The 16,740-nt window shown below is 48.4% G+C and overlaps 1 protein-coding gene across 1 annotated transcript in view; it reads right to left on the bottom strand.

Moving 5' to 3' along the window:
- Window positions 1-10,271: 10,271 nt before the first annotated feature.
- The window catches only part of ext1b (exostosin glycosyltransferase 1b), a 189,070-nt gene continuing 182,601 nt past the window's right edge, over window positions 10,272-16,740 (bottom strand). Inside the window, exon 11 of the mRNA XM_039738774.1 lies at window positions 10,272-12,972. Within this exon, the coding sequence (XP_039594708.1) occupies window positions 12,787-12,972 (186 nt within the window). The 3' untranslated portion in view covers window positions 10,272-12,786. The remainder of the gene's footprint in view (window positions 12,973-16,740) is intronic.

Here is a 16,740-nt window from a genome sequence, read left to right as displayed (position 1 = left end):
CTCTTTGCTAAAAGTAAAGTTAAGTAGCTTAGCTGATTTAACCTCAACTCCCTGCATGAGTAGCGAAGAGCAAAGATCCTCTAAAGTGGCATCGACATCTGGCGAGAGACTAAGTTAGGGTTAGGGTTAGGGTTAGGGATGTTTTACAACACATCACTGAATCGGGCTCTGACTTGTCGGACTTGGAATTTGATACAAGTGATCAGAAGATGGGCATCAAAAACAAAAGTGAGCTGCCAGCTGATCGGCCCCCAGTTGATGGTGGTGTTGAACACAGCAGTGTTCACCTGGGAGGACCACCACTTATGATGACGAGAGGTACAACCCGTTATGGCGTCACACTGCCACTGCTGCCCAACGGTTGTGTGAAGACAGACAGGCAGCCGACCCACCGTGCATTCCTGCGGGCCATCGCGGTGCCAACAGCAGCCACTGCCGCCAGAGTTGCTGAAAAGGTGCCAACCGCAGCACGTAGCAACAGACGCTTTATGTTGAGACCATTGCTTTGTGAGCTGTTCAGAAAACTGAATTTTTTGAAAAACGTATTACGCCCTCAAAGAGTTCAACATTTCTAATGTTTACGCAGCTGATTGTCTTTTGTGTTTTCAGGACTGCAGCTACAAAGAGGCCTAAACCTAAAACAAGAAACCGCTTAATGATAAGGGGGGCCGACACCCCATAGTGAAATGAAATGATTCAGAGAGTCATCTCGTGTGGTAGTCGGCCCGGACACACGTTTATTTGTCATATTTACACACACACACACAGTGCAACACACCCCAAGGTCCCCAAAGTCCAGGCCACCAATCAAATGCCTCACTTCTCTTCAGGCCACCTCCACTCCTCTCCACCAGGACCTCATCTTCTCGACCTCCCGACTCCAGCCATCGAACGCAGGGAGGCGGCTCCTTTGATAGTCACCCGGATGTGCTCCAGGCGCCTCCCGACAGTCTTCCACTGGCACTCCCCAGCGTGGCAGAAGTGCCAGCTGTGTACCCAGAAGCACTCCGGGTGTCCCTGCTCCTCTAAAGCACTGCCAAGGCATTGGGGTGCCCCCTGGCAGTGCCAACGGGCCCCTACAGGGTTGAGCTTCAAAGCTCTGTTCCCGTAGTCCCCATAGGCAGGCACCAGGGTGGTCTCCCCCAAGTGGTCTGGGGGAGGCATAAGCCCTCCTCCGGGGTGTCCCATCCAGGTTGCCCCCGCCACCTGTGACATTAGACAGACAGATAGCAACAGCCCTCAAATACTCACAAGAATTACTAAAAAAGGAGGAAACTTGTGACTTGGCTGAGGGTTGCCCGCGAGGCAGGGGGCTTACCGTTGTGACGCACCCCCTGACTTCTAGCGAGCGCAGACGTGGCCTCCAGACTTGCGTAGCGGCTTTTAAAATGAGGGACGGATACAATCGGGCCAACACCCAAGCCCTGTGCTATTTCCATCTTGCCACCTGAATATTCACAGCACCCAGGAAAATGCCCATAAAGATGAAACATAGGGATAAAGCAACTCTTCCTTATTTGCTAGAATTAACTGCTGACACAGACAAAAAGTACAAAACAAAACCCCACGCGACAATATTTACAGTCCTGAAAAACGTCTCCGTAGTGTAAGAGATGGAAGTGATTCTGGAAATGGAAACTGTGGTTAAAGGATGGAAAGAAGCGCAGAACGCAATAAACTGCTTCTTGGAACGTGGATAGTGAAATGCAGGCCTACCAGCGGAGTCCAGAAGAACAGACGCACCTCTTCTTAAAGAGCATCTGTGGACTGGATTGGGAGGAAAGAAGAACCCACCGCCGTCCTTTAGTCCGGTGGCCGAGCGCCAACCTTCTCCACCACAAGTGTTTGGCCCAATCGGAAAGTCCCGCCACATCCTTCTCTAACCGGTTTTATCGATACACTGCATACAAATCCCACAAGCCCCTCCGCATCTGTGCAAACCCGTTTAAGGGCACCGACCCCCATTTACAAACAGTAATCGGCGCAACAAGTGGTGTTGTTCACATCGAACACTTACTGAGCACGACAGACCTACACACAAATAATCCCCCTAAACCGTGGCTAGGATGGACCCTCGGTCTGTTGTTTCCTGACGCACTTCTGCTCAGTATTTGTTTGTTTGCTGAAAGTCCTCAATGCTGCCGTGTCCCAGAGAGGATGTGCGCCGTTGTTCATGATGGCCCTCATTTTTGTCTTCTCTGCTCCACCACCAGCACCGGCGGGACCAGAGGGCTTCCCATCACTGAGCCTTCGCTTGTTGATTTGGTGGTCCTCTCATGAAGTGGCCTAAACGGCCCATCACAGAGTGGTCGACCATGTAAAGGATGTCACTGCCTACGTTAAAGGAGCACATAGCAAGTCACATGGCGCCACAGCAGAGCTCTTGCGTGACTGTAAACGTCGGTAATTTCTGATTGTTCTTGAGATGACCATTGAAAATCATTGGACAAGGCCTGCAGTGTAATGACTTAAATGACAGACTAAGACCACCCAGCCCAAGGGGGGTGACTTCAATCTTGGGTCCCGTACACTCTGTCTTTGTGATGACTGTGAGCATCTTTGTGATGACTGTGAGCGTGTGCCCCCTTTGAATGCCCCCCCTCACCCATACTTATCGTCTTTGGCCGTGTGATGAAATGGGAGACGAACGCCTGCAGGACACGGGGACCCCCAGGCAGACCCGACGCGGTTAATGTCAGCAGCCTGGAGCCGTCAGGCCGCGGTGGTGAATCGTGGCGCTCGTCTGGGAGTGATGATGGGGTTTGTGACATCTTTACTATCCGTACACGCGTGTCTCAGTCCCAGTTATGTCACTCCTGGGACCGGATGAGCTCACCGACCTTAAACTTTAAACCAGATGCTGCAGGGAGCGCCGCCTTCCTAGAGGCGAAGAAAGAGCCGACGTGGCGGCTGCCATGAGGACCTGCGAGCGGGAAGTGGCTGGGACGAGGACAGAGGGGACTTTTGGGGGAACAATGTTAGTTATGGGTCAGAAAGTGGGGGACAAAAGCATCCACAAGTTAAAATGTCATGTAATGATTTCCAAAAAATGTTTACGACTTCTACCCTAAAATACAAATTTTGGAGATGAAGCACCACATCTGAAAAAGAAGGTGAATGGATCCAATAAAATGGCACCGTGCGCTTGGACTCCCACCTGTGGTGCGAGGAAGAGGAGGGTTTATCACATTTCTTTGTAGAAATCTGAGCTTTAAAGGACGGGTGTGCACCCACCCCAGAATGTCCACCTTCTTCTTTTCAAGCCCCCCATGGTAGCTCCTGCCTTCTTCTCTCAGTTGAAATACGAATTGCCAGCTCATTTTCAGTCTTTTTTGCAGACCTCCTCAGGTTCTTCTACAGAGTCTCCCTGAACTGGACGCCATCCATCCTGCCTTCAGTCCCTGCAGGTGAGAGGCTGCCCCACAACACTCTAGGGGTCTCGCCAGTCTGGTTTGTACGTACAGTACGCAAGTCCCTCGGGTTTAGAATTTATTATTTGACTGACTCGCGACGTTTTGCTTCCATTTAGTTTTCCAATCGGAACACAGGCAGGTGACGTGACTCCCTCGTGGTCACACTGCAGTGTCACTGGTGGGATTTGAACCCTCAGACGCAGGGGCTGAACTCCAAAGCCTTCACCGCTGCCCCACCCTGCCTGCCTGTGATGTGTGTTTGGAGTAAATGAACGCCTGCACAGCGGCTATCTGTGGCCATGTTGCCCAGTTCAGGGTTTGGGATGCTGGAGTCTGTCTCAGCAGCACTAGTGGAAGGTGGGACCCCCGTCTATCACGGGAGGGAGTTCCCCTTGTTCGTGGAGGGCTTACCAGCACAGTTGTCCCTGTCTAACTAAAGTTAACTGGTGGCAGCCCTTTCAATGGTGAGCCTGTGACAGTCACCCTGCTGGAGGGGAGAGCCCACATGGTGGTTCTGAGAGGAGGTACGTGAGGGGCAATCCCAGAAGCAGCTACAAGGATCATCTCCGGACCAGAAGGCGCTGGGCAATGCCACTTGGGATAGGCTGGTGTATCCAGCTCAGTGTAATGTGAAGAAGAAATAAAGTCATGTTAATGGGAGGCACCATTTATGTTACTCAGTGTGGGTGTGGCTGGGGTGGGTGGTCACCCAGTGAAGATACATCATCCCTACATATCTTAGTAATGCCACATGGACAGCGTCTACCTGTGGAATGCAAGTGCATTTTACTACGAGGGCCCAGAGGTGGATGCGACTGGCACTGGGACCCTCATGCCACCTTGTCACTCACTTTGGAAAAGAAAGGCAGACTGCCACGTGCAGCGCCTCACTCAGATGTGTGTGAACTCTCTCGGAAGCTTGGACTTGCTCAGTTTCGCTTGTTTAGAGGTTCTCTGGTCGCTACTCGAACACCCAAGGGTCGCATCCTCTTCCACCGAGCGCGGGGCTTCGGGAGGGACGCACGTGGAGCGTTGAGGGAGGAAGGGGACACCCGCCTAGCCAGATCAGCCGAATCAACCCTAGCGATCAATGGTGAGTTACAGATGTCACAGCCAGTTCGCCCTCACATCCAGCTCTTCGAGTGGCGTCTCTGTTATTTATACCCCGCCTGCCGAGCTCCTCTGTCGATTGTGGTAGCCCGTTAATTCTGCCGTATCGCTCTAACGTAATAAATGTGATTGTGTACACTAAGAGCCCCTCGCCTTTATATGTAAAATCTCATTATTGCACTGCAGTGTTTTACTGACAGATTTTTGGAGTTTTATTTCTCTTCGTTGCCTTTTCTCTCCCAGTGGCGTCTTATGCAAATCAGCTGAGCTGCTATTGGATTAAATCACCTCGATGCCTTTATTTAGCGCTTCCGACTTCGAGGTGCGCGTCACTCTGTGCCCAGCTACCGCGATAACTGCTCTGGATGTTTACACGGGACAGCCGGCGTGTTAAAGGCGCTGCCACGTGAAACCAAGCGCGGCCGGCTTCAGTCAGCAGTGAGGAGGCCACAGACGGCTGCACGTTCTGCTGGAGAAGGCGAGGCGACGTACACACAGCAGGTCGCTTCATTGGTAGTTTTTGTTCAAACCCCCTGTGAAGTTTTCGTGCAGTCGTCCGTGCGCATCTGAACGCAAGACATAATGAAGGGGGGCTGCAAGTCCGAATCATCTGGACAACAGCCGGGCACTCTTACCAAACATCAGGGGCTGGACGTCTGAGGACAGCGGCAAAGACCAGGAAGCCCCCCCATTTATGACGCCACTGTTTATTGGATTCATTTACGTATTGTGTATGTCGGGGGGTTGGGGGGGACCGCACTCATCGCATCAAATTACTAATAAATATATCTAGAATACAACCGTTTATTGAGTTATATTGAATACTGCTATAAAATGATACGCTAATGGGTGTGTCTGGTTTATTTGAGCAATCTGATTGGTCAGTTTGGCTTGGGTGACACAGTCGACAGAGGAGGTGCGAGTGTGAGACGCACAAGGAGGGGTAAAGGAGTAGGAGGACCACCGAGAGTCAGCAAGTGTAAAAGGAGATGGTGAGCAGCAGAGTCTGTCATGAGCCATCCTGATTTAATTCCACTCTTCTTCTTCTTCATAGCCAATTGGCTGTTACCGCTTAGCCATCCGGCTCCACCCTGGCTGCTGCCATTCAAACCTCCAGCGCCACCCACAGCCTGGTGCTACTCAAACATATTTAGCCCCGCCCAGGCTGTTAGCACCCAGACTTATTGCTCCGCCCCACCCCACTCTTTCCAATCTACAGCCATTCCAAATCCAGCCCTGCCCAGCCTGCTGCCAGTCAGACCTCAAGCCCCACCCAGTACTCAGTACTACTTTATTACTGTTTTGGTTAATTTTGAGTGATTATGTTTCATGTTTGCATGTCTTGTCATTTTCTAACATGCTTAGTCCTGAACAGGGTACACTTGGGGGGGTCTGCTGGAGCCAATCCCCACTAGCATGGGGCACAAGGCAGGAACAAACCCTGGCCAGGGCGAATACGAACAAACACACACACGGCCCAGTTTAGCATCATCAATGCAACCCACCAAACTCTGGCCTGTGGGAGGAAAGCCACGCAGGGAGGACCTGAGATGCACCGCCCCCCCGCTCTCCATACGGCACCAGCGTGTTTGCGTGTGATTTCAGTTTTATTTCTTGTTCATGTCCTGTGTCTTTAAATGTTCAGCCAGTCTTGTTAGTGGAGCCCCAAGGAGGCAGGGCCATCATGACATCACTGCTGTTGGCTCCTCCCTCTACCTTTGGGCTTCACTTATCGGGTTTCACCCTGAGATTTGTTTGCTGTTTTGGGGTAAAACCCTTGACCTTATTTTTTTTTTTTTTGTCCCTTTTACACATTTTGGTGTCCTTTAAACATTTAAAGTATGTTTTGTACTTTTAAAGCCAACTCCCCATTTTTGAGGGTCATGGCATCCTGTACCCTGGCAGTAGAGTTGGGGGTCAAACTGCCTCAGCTGATGCCCATTTGTAGGCAGGCTCGGGAAAGTCCTGGCCAATCTTCGAAGCCTCGCACCCTTTTTTTTTTCTACTTTGACTCCTCTGCATTGGGGGGGTTGGGGGGAAATGCTGACCCCACCCATAATCTTACAATGGCATCCCCCTTGGGCTCGATTCCCAAAACTCTAAATGTTGGTTTCTACTTTCTGTGCCTGTAAAAAGTGACCTGGAACAACAGACGGAGTGGCGCTTAGTCCTGCAGTCAACTCCATTGCCCTCAATGATTGAAAGGGGTCCGCACACTTCTGGGATCAGGGGCACGACTTCTCAGAACATTTCACAAAGGTACAACAGCCAGCCTTTCTGTACTTTACTTCATGCCCAACTCCATGGGGTCATTGAGCCAGGCTAAGCCCCCAATTATGGAGAGGCTGTGCTCTGGTGCCCCCACCCCTTAAGGAGGTGGGTATGGTGGACTGAGGTGGAGGTTGGCACTGCCAGCCAGTTGTCCCATCCTGGTTACACTCCTGTCTGACAGCCAGGGAGGGAGAAAAAGAAGAAGAAAAAAAAAAAAAAGTGGGCTGAATAAACAGATGAATGGAGTGCAGCTCGGGGGTGGGCTCTTCTTTCTTCGGATGGGTAACCGGGGCATACGTGTGAGCGTGTCACACCATGGCTTGGCACTGGGCATGGACCCTGAAATGGGAGGGTGAATGAAACCAAACCTGAAGAGGAGCGTCACTCACAACCGAGAAGGAGACGGAGAAGTCGAAGCAGGAAAGTCCAGCCTGCAATGGAGGGAAGTGGCCTGATAAGGGGGGCCGGGAGTCATCAAGGAGTCCAATTTGATTTGGGCCATCAGTAAGGTGACAAATAAATAAATTAAAAATGTATACTGGTGTGGCTTGAAATGGAAAATAAAACCAAGGAGTCAGCGACGTTACAGGAGCACATCGGGGGGGTCAAAGAAAGGTCTGGGAATGGGCTTTGTGGAGTCATTTGGGGGGGCAGCTACCCATTGGCATAAAGGGGGCACTAAAATAGCAAAGGGTGGGGAATTGGAGACGAGTCAAATCTCCATCTGTCAGGTCTATTTATCTTATAGCGCCTTCCATGTCATATCTTATAGCCCCTCTGTCTGTCTGTTACGTAGCCCCCCCCCTTATCTTATATAGCGCCTTTCATGTGTTTGTTACCCACACCATGTAAACATTTCAGTGGTAGAAGGTTTATGCGGTCCATGGATTCGATTGTTGAATGAGCTGCCCATCATATTGAACTTCTATTTGTGATGCCACCATAAACCAGGAAATAGAAAGAAGCAAGGGCAGGGTGCCAACCCAGTGAGGAGGTACGGTGGGCAATCACAACAAACTATGAGAGCAGAGACCTGGGCAGGGAGGTAGAGGAGGTGATAAAAGGGGCAACAGTTCAAAAGAGAGAAAGATTGGACTTCTTACCCTAACCTTTTGATTATCTGGTTGGCACTCGAAGTAAGTGAGGAATAAAACTGGAACTTCCGTGCCATCTGTGGATACGTATGCCAGTGTCATGAGGACGGTGCAAGAATATCACAATCAAAATATTTAGTTAGAAAAAGAATACAAACCAGTTGTGGTGCTCATTAGTGCAGACAGAAGCGCAGATAAAATGTCAGGAACCGACGGGTCAGCCGGCCGGGGGGAATACAGGTGGGCAGGGCTGAAAGGCCAGAGAAAGGATTGGCATCGTCCGGTCAAACTTAGGGCTGGAACTGGCCGAGCGGGCGGGGACTCCACACGGCAGCTCTTCAAACGCCCGCTGCTCTCTGCCACCTTCTGTTCAGATGCCACGCCGGACCGGAGACGATGACGACGAGGAGAGCCGCCAGGCGAGTCCCGACACGAGGCGGGTTGTATTATCGTCACTCACACGGGAAACTCTTACCTGTAATACCTGACGAGTAAACTCACCTGTTTGGGGGTCTTATCATCTAGGGACCCCCAGCACAACTGAACAGCCCGCCAGCCCAGTGCGCCTCTTTGTTATTTTTGCGGAGGTTTACGCCGAACAGAAACACACAAAGCACAACGCACAGCATTTATTATCAAATATGATTTATTTTTTTAAAAATCATTCTTACAAAAGTGTCATTTTCTAATTTATTTGTAATTCTCTCTTCTATAAAAGTCAACAGAATGCATTTGTTAATTACTGGGGGTGGGGCGGTGAAAGTGGGCGTCGTAAGTCAGGAAACAGAGGGGGAGGGGAAACCATGCGAGGACCGGGCAGGCGTCGGGAATGTCAGTTGGAATGGCGCCGTCTGCTCCAGTGTAAGACGAGGCGAGGGGAAGGAATCGGAGCTGGACGAGAGGAAATGAAAAGAAGGGAAGAAAGAAAGAGAGAGAAACTCGGATTAAAAGGCACAAATACACAGCAAACCGCGCCAGTGGCCGTCCATCTCACTTCCTCACGGACACTCGAGATTTCGGAGGGCAGACGCGGCACGAGAATCGCCCAACACGGACCGGAGTTCAATCCGACGAAACGACGCGCCACGAGAGGCTGACGGGACAGAAACTCTCGTCAAGCCGCTGGCTGGTGTGCCTGTGCCTTCCACCGAGTCGGATCAAGTAAGAAAAGTCGGGAATGAACGATGAGCACGCGGACACTGGGAGCGGTACGAGTACATCGAGGTTCAACATGTGCTGGATTCTACGGCCATCCCATTGTGATCCGTAAAGCCGCCGGTGCTTCATGGTAAGCACGCTACATACATCACTCTCACACACACACGCGCGCGCGCGCTCAAAAATATATAGATATTTCTTTATTTCTTTTTAATCAGAGTCCATATTTCTGTAGGACAGGTCTTTGGTGGCACTACCTAAAGGAACCAAAAAAAGGGCAAAGCAATCTGTGAAGAAGCTACGGGCGAAAGACGAAATGAAGCAAACGCAAGTTATATGGCTTTGTCATCGTCATCGTCACTCACGCGCTCTCGGTTAGCGTTCCATTGAACGCCGTCAGCATCACTCGAACCAACAAAGGGAAACTCTTAGAAAAAGATGTGGCAACGCTATGAAAAAACCATTGGCAACATATTAGAAAAATTTTCAAAAATGTACATCTTATACAAAATAAGGTTTTTTTTTTCCGTTTTGCTTTACAAGTTCTCAGTCTCTAAGTATTCCCACATTATTTAAATCAATCATACACTATACACAATTTCTGTCAAAATAAATATACAAGTTTATGTACATGATGACAAGGCCCACCGTTTGTTCTCAATTTGGTTATGAAATGATTTAGCTATGCAGACGCGAGATGATCCACCGTCGACCCGGTGCTAAAAAAGGCTTCAATAGCACAGAAATCAAAGAGAAGGACACTTAATGTGAACCAGACGTGAGCCGCGTCTACTGTCGGGATTACGGGGGCCGTCACTCCGCCCGCGCACCAAGAAAAGCAAAACCAGTCGTCCTCTGGAGATGTTTCAACTAACACCAGGCTAAAAGACGCCCCAGTCTCGAGTGAGCCGGACCCCCACCCAGTTTTGGGGGAGGCAGACAGTTTCAGGGGAAGCTGGACCCCCACCCAGTTTCTGGGGAAGCCGGACCCCCAAACCAGTTTCTGGGGAAGCCGGACCTCCCGTTCAGTTCAGTGGGAACAAGACCCCCACGTCTTTTAAACTGGAGACGACAATCGTGTTAGAGAGACTGAGGGTCCACTCGAGTGAGTTTGCATTTCTCTGAACGTGGCACTAAATGAAGGCCGAAGCGCTGGCTCGATCGACGTGCGCCGTTCACATACCCGGCGTGCTGCTCTGAGCGTTTCTTGTGATTGTGCCTTGTGTTTTTTTTGTTTGAGAAATGTAAACTTTCACGGGAACTAAAAATGTTCGACGACATTCTTGAAAGCGTGACGACCTTGTTGTACAGAACGGTGACAGATATGTCCGCTTTAAGGCACCACCTACAATTTGTAGAAGAGACTTCACATCGCGGTTACTGTTTTGCTCGCCCAAGCGTGTGCCATGCTCCTAGTAAATACCCATGCAGGCGATGGTGTGGTTTGCATTTTTCGAGACGGTCAGACACTCCGGTTCTCCCGATGAACTATTCACAGTACGGACACCCAAAGATGACTCGCACGTACATCGACTAGTCGAACGGCTGACACGTGCAGAGGTCACTGGAAGGAGCGAGCGACTTTTCATGAGATATCAGAAGGAGAAAGTGCCAAGTGCTTATTTATTCACTACAATCTTATCCTTTTCCTTAAATACCTCACTGCTGACAGAGCGGGGAAAACGAAAACGTTTTCACGTTCATGATTACCGTTTTAAAATGACTGCGACTGTGAAACGCACTTTAAAAATCGACTAAACACAAAACAAAGACATGAAAAGAACCCTGAAATCACTGAGTTTCATTTGAACAGTCAAACCTCAGCCTGCTACAGCTGCCAATTTTGAAACCGCCTGGTCGTGTAAAATTCCCGTCAAGAATAAATGATCGAGTATATATATATATATTTTTAATTATTAAAAACAATATGTGGTCTGAGCAGATTTAAATATTGGACTGATGAGAAGGAGAAAAAAGAAACTGACGGTTTAGTTTTGCTTCACCAACGGTGAGAATGAAGTTCAATCAGCTTTTGTGAAGGCCACCTCTTCAAGTTATCAGACATTCAAGTACCAGGAGGGGCGAACACGAAAAGGAGGCCGTTAGGACAGGGAGACCACCCGGTCACAGCACCACGCCTTGAGTCGCTCACTGGCACACAGATTGAGACGGGCTCTGGTGCCACCATCGGCAAGACTCCACTAGGCCACGGCCGCTCCAGTCAGACTACAAATCTTATATTTGCATTTCGAGGAAAGAATGTTTGGGTAAAAAGAAAATCAATTTCAATTAACAAATAAAATAAATAAATAAATGCTGTGATCTCTCAAGGAAACTTCGATTATAGGAAAGACTGGTCTGAAAAAGAACAAAATAAATCTTGAAATGCATCGATTATTGGAAGGAGAACATCGATGGGGGAAAAAAAAAAAAAACAAAGCAGAGATCTTGAGAGAACATCAATTATTATTTCCAAAGGTTTACATAAAAAATGCCAGGATCTCGAGAGGAAGTCGATTTATCTGAATTAAAACAAAAAAAGACGCGATTGTGAAAATACTTTGATTACGGGACTGTAATTATCGGAAAGGTGAATGATTAACATGCCGTGATCTTGAAAAGAGTTCGATTCATGGAAAGATTTTTCTGGCAAGAAGCGATGCGATCGTGAAAAGGTCTCGACGATTATTCTCCGAGTGACTTTTCAACTCATTTTTCATTTGCACACTGATCCACTAACGGTGCCATTGATGGCGAGGCATCGCTTACAATGGAAAACGTTAAAAGTGTTAGGAAAATAAATCAAAAACGATCATGAAATGCAGCTGCAGCCTTACCGAAATCGCTGATTGATCTCGAGTCTCTAACACGCCACAGCGACTCCCAAACGTGACCGACCAGATCATCTAAGAGCATCACGACCGCCATCTCACCTCCAATGATTTAAGGGCGATTATATTTGTTCAGATCCAAACGAACACAGAGTTAACGGGACGATGCCTCGGAGTCGTTTTCGCGTTCGGTTCACCTTTCTGTCTCCCTGTTCCCCAGTAAAAGCTGCAGCAATAAACGTTACTAATCTGCAAGAACGTCGGGCAGCTGACTCCCTTCCGGCAGACGTTTCCTTGGACTACTCCATCTTGGATGCTGACAACTCTTATTCCTTATTTTACCCATTCACATTCCTTACTTTTAAACTTTAAAAATATAAATAGATCTCTTTCTCCATTTTGTAATTAAACACTTTGGGAAAGTAAACTCTACTGTAGTACAAGAATTGCCTTCCCTATTTCCGTAACAGGATTCACAATTCTACCGTCGTGGATATGATAACCGTTGCTCATTCCTCGGACTTGGTGATCTGTTGTAATGAGGAGACGACTTCTTTTATTTCTAAAATGAAATTAACCAAAGCCTTCGTTTGTGGGCAAGTGAAGCAGAGGATCCTTTCTTTCAGGCCTTGAACGACAACATAATAAAATCTGCATAGCTGAAGAACAGAAGTTAGGGAAGATCGTTCCTTAATTCCTATCCCAGTAATCAAATCGCTGGTAACTTGTCCTGTGTAGTCAGACACTTGTGCGCTTCACTCCATTGCATCCAAAACTTCCCTGCCAGAACATCCCAGGATCACTTATTTGGCTTGGGCTCCAGCCACTGTAGGTGTGCTGCCGACTTGGAAGAGGTCACGGAGGGTACACACGCTCCTCACCCTCTTCGCCAATGCGTCGTAGTGCCCGTTAGAGTCGCTCAATGTCTCGGTATTTCTTGCGCAGAATCGAGACCTGGTCTTTGAAAAGAATGGGGTCCAGCCTCATCTGAGAATGAATGAGGGGCATAGTGCCAAACCAGCTGGCAAATTTGTTCATGCAGGTCTGTCGCTGGGCAAAGTGGTCCGGATCCGCCCAACGTGAGGCACGTGAGGACTGTGGGGAGGGAAAGAAAACAGAATAGGTGTTAGTAGAGGTCACCATCAAAGGACAGCCTAACTTATGGCTTCTACTGATGATTAACAGCAGGCGAGATACGAAACACAACCGCAAACTCCCAAATGCACCGAGAACACGTTCGGGTTGATTCTCTGTCCTCACGTCTTACGCCATCACTCCCTCTTCACACTAAAAGATGTTTCCAGCTATCTATGTAATCTTAGCACGCTGTGGACAGTAATGGAGGGTGCCCGTGACGACCGGTCCTGCAGCGACCCAATCACAGCTCTCGGCTCTACAGCAGGTCGTAGGGGTGACTCCCATGTGTGCGACAGTTGACAGCCAGTGAAAGTGCGGCAGGAAGTGCAATGCCATCAATGCGACTAACATGGAGAGAAGACAAGGTGGAGGGGGCCACCACACACACAGAGGAGCGGCTCGTCTGTCTGATGTCTCGTGTTTGCCGTACCAGTCGAGACTGAACTCGCTATCCCTAGAAAACAAGCACACAGGCAGTGGCACCGACATGGCGGAACATCTGTTGGCTGTCAGAAAGTGGTGAACTCGTGATGGAGTCGTGTAATCGGACATCTTCAAAGTAACGAGATCCTGTAACTGCAGCCATCACAGGCTACTAGTGGTCCGGCTGGAGTGCCAGCTGATCTCTCTTCCTGTGCAAGCAATCTGAGATTTTAAGCTGAAGACCACCGGATCAGGAAACCTGTGAATCTCGGTTTGTGACGAAAACACAGGATAAAAATGTTTCTCGACCGTCACTACAAACAAACACAGGATGACAGATAAAAGGAGGATTCTTGGGTGGCGCATTCCTTCAAATGTGACTCGGGTGTGGAATTCAACGCAATGGCGGTTAAACCCAAGTCAGGCTCGGTGTGACGCGTACCGACGCGCTCAATGGTGTTAAGCCTGAGTAGCTCAGGACAGCATTCTGCTGCCATCATGAGGAATGCTTTCTGCTCCTTTAGGACAACTCTGCAGTAACTCATTAATATTCATAAGCAGGGCGGAGCCTCCACCAAAAAAACACAACGATAAGCGAAAAGACGTAAAGGCAGCTTGAGAACAACCTGAAAGTGACGCACTGCTTGATGGGAGTGGTGTGAAGTGGTCATCAGACACGCAAAGTGACGCACGATACGACTGAGCTGCGGTGATACACCCGGAGAATTCAGTTGTGCGGTGCGACAGTAGCTGTGTGACAAAAGGGTAAAATAATCACAAACACAAGTAAGATGGCAGACCCCCAACCCAACCCCAAACCAAGCTCGGTTCACAACGTGGCAACTATCAAATGTGTGTGTCAGGGAAACGCTAAAGTCACCAAGCCTGGCATTAACAACGAGGGGTGCGTCACGCGATCGTTAAGGTCAGGTGCCGACATTCCACCCTCTCGTGTGTACGCAATGGAAAAAAATATAAGAAAAGGGTGCAAGGAAACACGTCTACTGTCCCCGATTGGGACGTCAAGTCTGAAAACGTGAAGGACGTGTGCCAAATCGGCGTCGCTCGACAGGCCTTCTCTACTGTCAGTCATCCATCATCCAACCCGCGATGTCCTAACGCAGGGTCACTCTGGTATTTAGATGTTCCTCTTACAATGGAATACTTTTTCTTGTTGAACAAGAATTCAACATTTTTGCCCTGGGGGTGTAAACAACAGCGAGGAGGCTTCCTGCTGAACAAAGTCGAGCGTTTCTTCAATTACAGAGGACGCAGCTACTTCAGCTGTCGTGTCCGTCACCGTCGGTCTCGCTCACAAACGCCATCATATTTTGGACCAAATGACCTGACTTGCCCATTCCATGCCAGTTAAACTACACGAAGAAAGAAAAAAAAACCCAACTCGCAATTTCAACTCGGTTGCAGGCCGCGTAACATGAATTATAGCAGAGGCCGACAAGAAGAAAATGGTTTGATTTAATTGGTGCAATTACTGTGAAATTCAAATGCAGCGGCGAGACGGCCGCCACTGAAAGGCTCATGCAATTCTGTTGAAGTCAATTACACTTTAAAGCTCTCCAATGTCTGCCGGAGACACGGGCGTCAAAGAGAGCATCGACGGCTGCCTCGACGTTTGATCAATTTGGCGACAAGGTAAACCCCCAAAACAGGCGCTCGCTCAAACAACGCCGACTGTTGACTTGGCCACCAAATTGGATTTAATGAATTGGCAGAGCAGCTCGCCAAGTCCTCCTCTGTTGTCTTATTGTCGGAAAATGAAAGGAGGCCGTCGTAAAAAACTTGCTGCTCATCGAAACCAACGTTATGAAAACAATCACGAAAAATGGAAAATGGCTACTGGCAGGAGAAAAAAAAAAATAAAAATCGACATTGACTGTCACACAGAAAGCTGCGACTTTAGCGGTAAATTTTATTATGTGGAAGAGAAGTGGAAGAATTGCAGCTTGTTAAAAAAAGAAATAATTACATCTAATCTCTAGATGCGAAATCCTAAGCCTCAAAGTGCGACAATTTTATGTGACTTTTTATGTCACGCTTTAAATCAGGCTTATTTGAAAACCTACATATTGTGTTTGGTATCATTCTGTTCAAAATTTATCGAACTTTAATGTGATGTTGTTAGATTTTCAGATTCTTATTCTGTTTTTAAATTATAAAGTAAAATATCAAGAACTCGCCTCCCGCGAGACGAGACTTTGTACCGAGAGATTTAACCAGGCCTGGGGCTGGAAATAAAAGACAAAGAGTAGATGACCAGGACAGCTGCTGTACAGGCTTTTAAATGTTCGAAGCGCCGCACGAGATGCAGATTACGTGGCACGGCAGCAGCTGATCGAGCAAAGAGGAGGTAAAATACAACGGTATTGGTTTGCCATTGTAGCGCCGTTTAAAAGGGGGTCTCGGAGGAGCGGCCACATCTCCTAGGGGTGCATTCAGACCCCCTCTTCACAAAGCGAGCAGCCGAAGTGGCTGGTGAGCGAAGCACAGGCCGGGTTTGGGGTTGGCGAGTGAAGCGAACCCCCTAGTAAATAAATAAACATTCTCTTCTCTTCAAACGTGCACGGAAAACACAAAATTGTTACCAGAACATTAGAAAAATTTGTAAGAGCCGGGCATTCGGCACGCCAATCTGCTAAGGCAAATTTGATCAAAATCAGTGGCCGTTGGCCATTTGTGCCAAGCTGTGGATGACTCCTCCTTAAATAGATGTGCCCGCTGTCGTGCGTAACTCTCACTCGGTGAGCGTCTCGGTTTTTGTTACCGTATTATTCTTGATGCTGTTGAGACGTGACAGCAATTACGTGCATCTTGGTGCAACATATGTTCTCCTTCTACTACATTAAATATCATCATCATCATCCTCCTCATGGTGAAGCCTTAGAATTAGAACACGTCATCAGGAGGGGTGACGTCATTCCTGCGACTCCTGGCTCGGACTGCGTGAAGATGATTTTTTTTACTGCTTCTCATGCTACTCTGAGGTGGGACATTCTGGGATGCTTGGTAAATACGAGCACCGGAGGGACTGAAATCACCAATCTGGGACGTACCAACCCCGAAAAACGTACAGCTCTTATTGAGCCCTACAAAATATTTAAATGTGGGGATTTAAAGATCTACTTGAGGAAAGGGCAGATTTTCTTTTTCTTAAGATTTTGGTTTAACATAAAAGGAAAAAATTAATTTTGAGTTTCAGTGCTTTAATTAAAATATTAAGAGAGAGAAGAAAATTTCAGTTTAGGACGTGCAAGGTGGCAAAAATCAATCGCATTTACAGCCCAA

The sequence above is a fragment of the Polypterus senegalus genome, chromosome 16, assembly GCF_016835505.1.
Source record: "Polypterus senegalus isolate Bchr_013 chromosome 16, ASM1683550v1, whole genome shotgun sequence".
Lineage (NCBI taxonomy): Eukaryota > Metazoa > Chordata > Cladistia > Polypteriformes > Polypteridae > Polypterus > Polypterus senegalus.
This window is presented reverse-complemented; position numbering and strand designations above follow the sequence as displayed.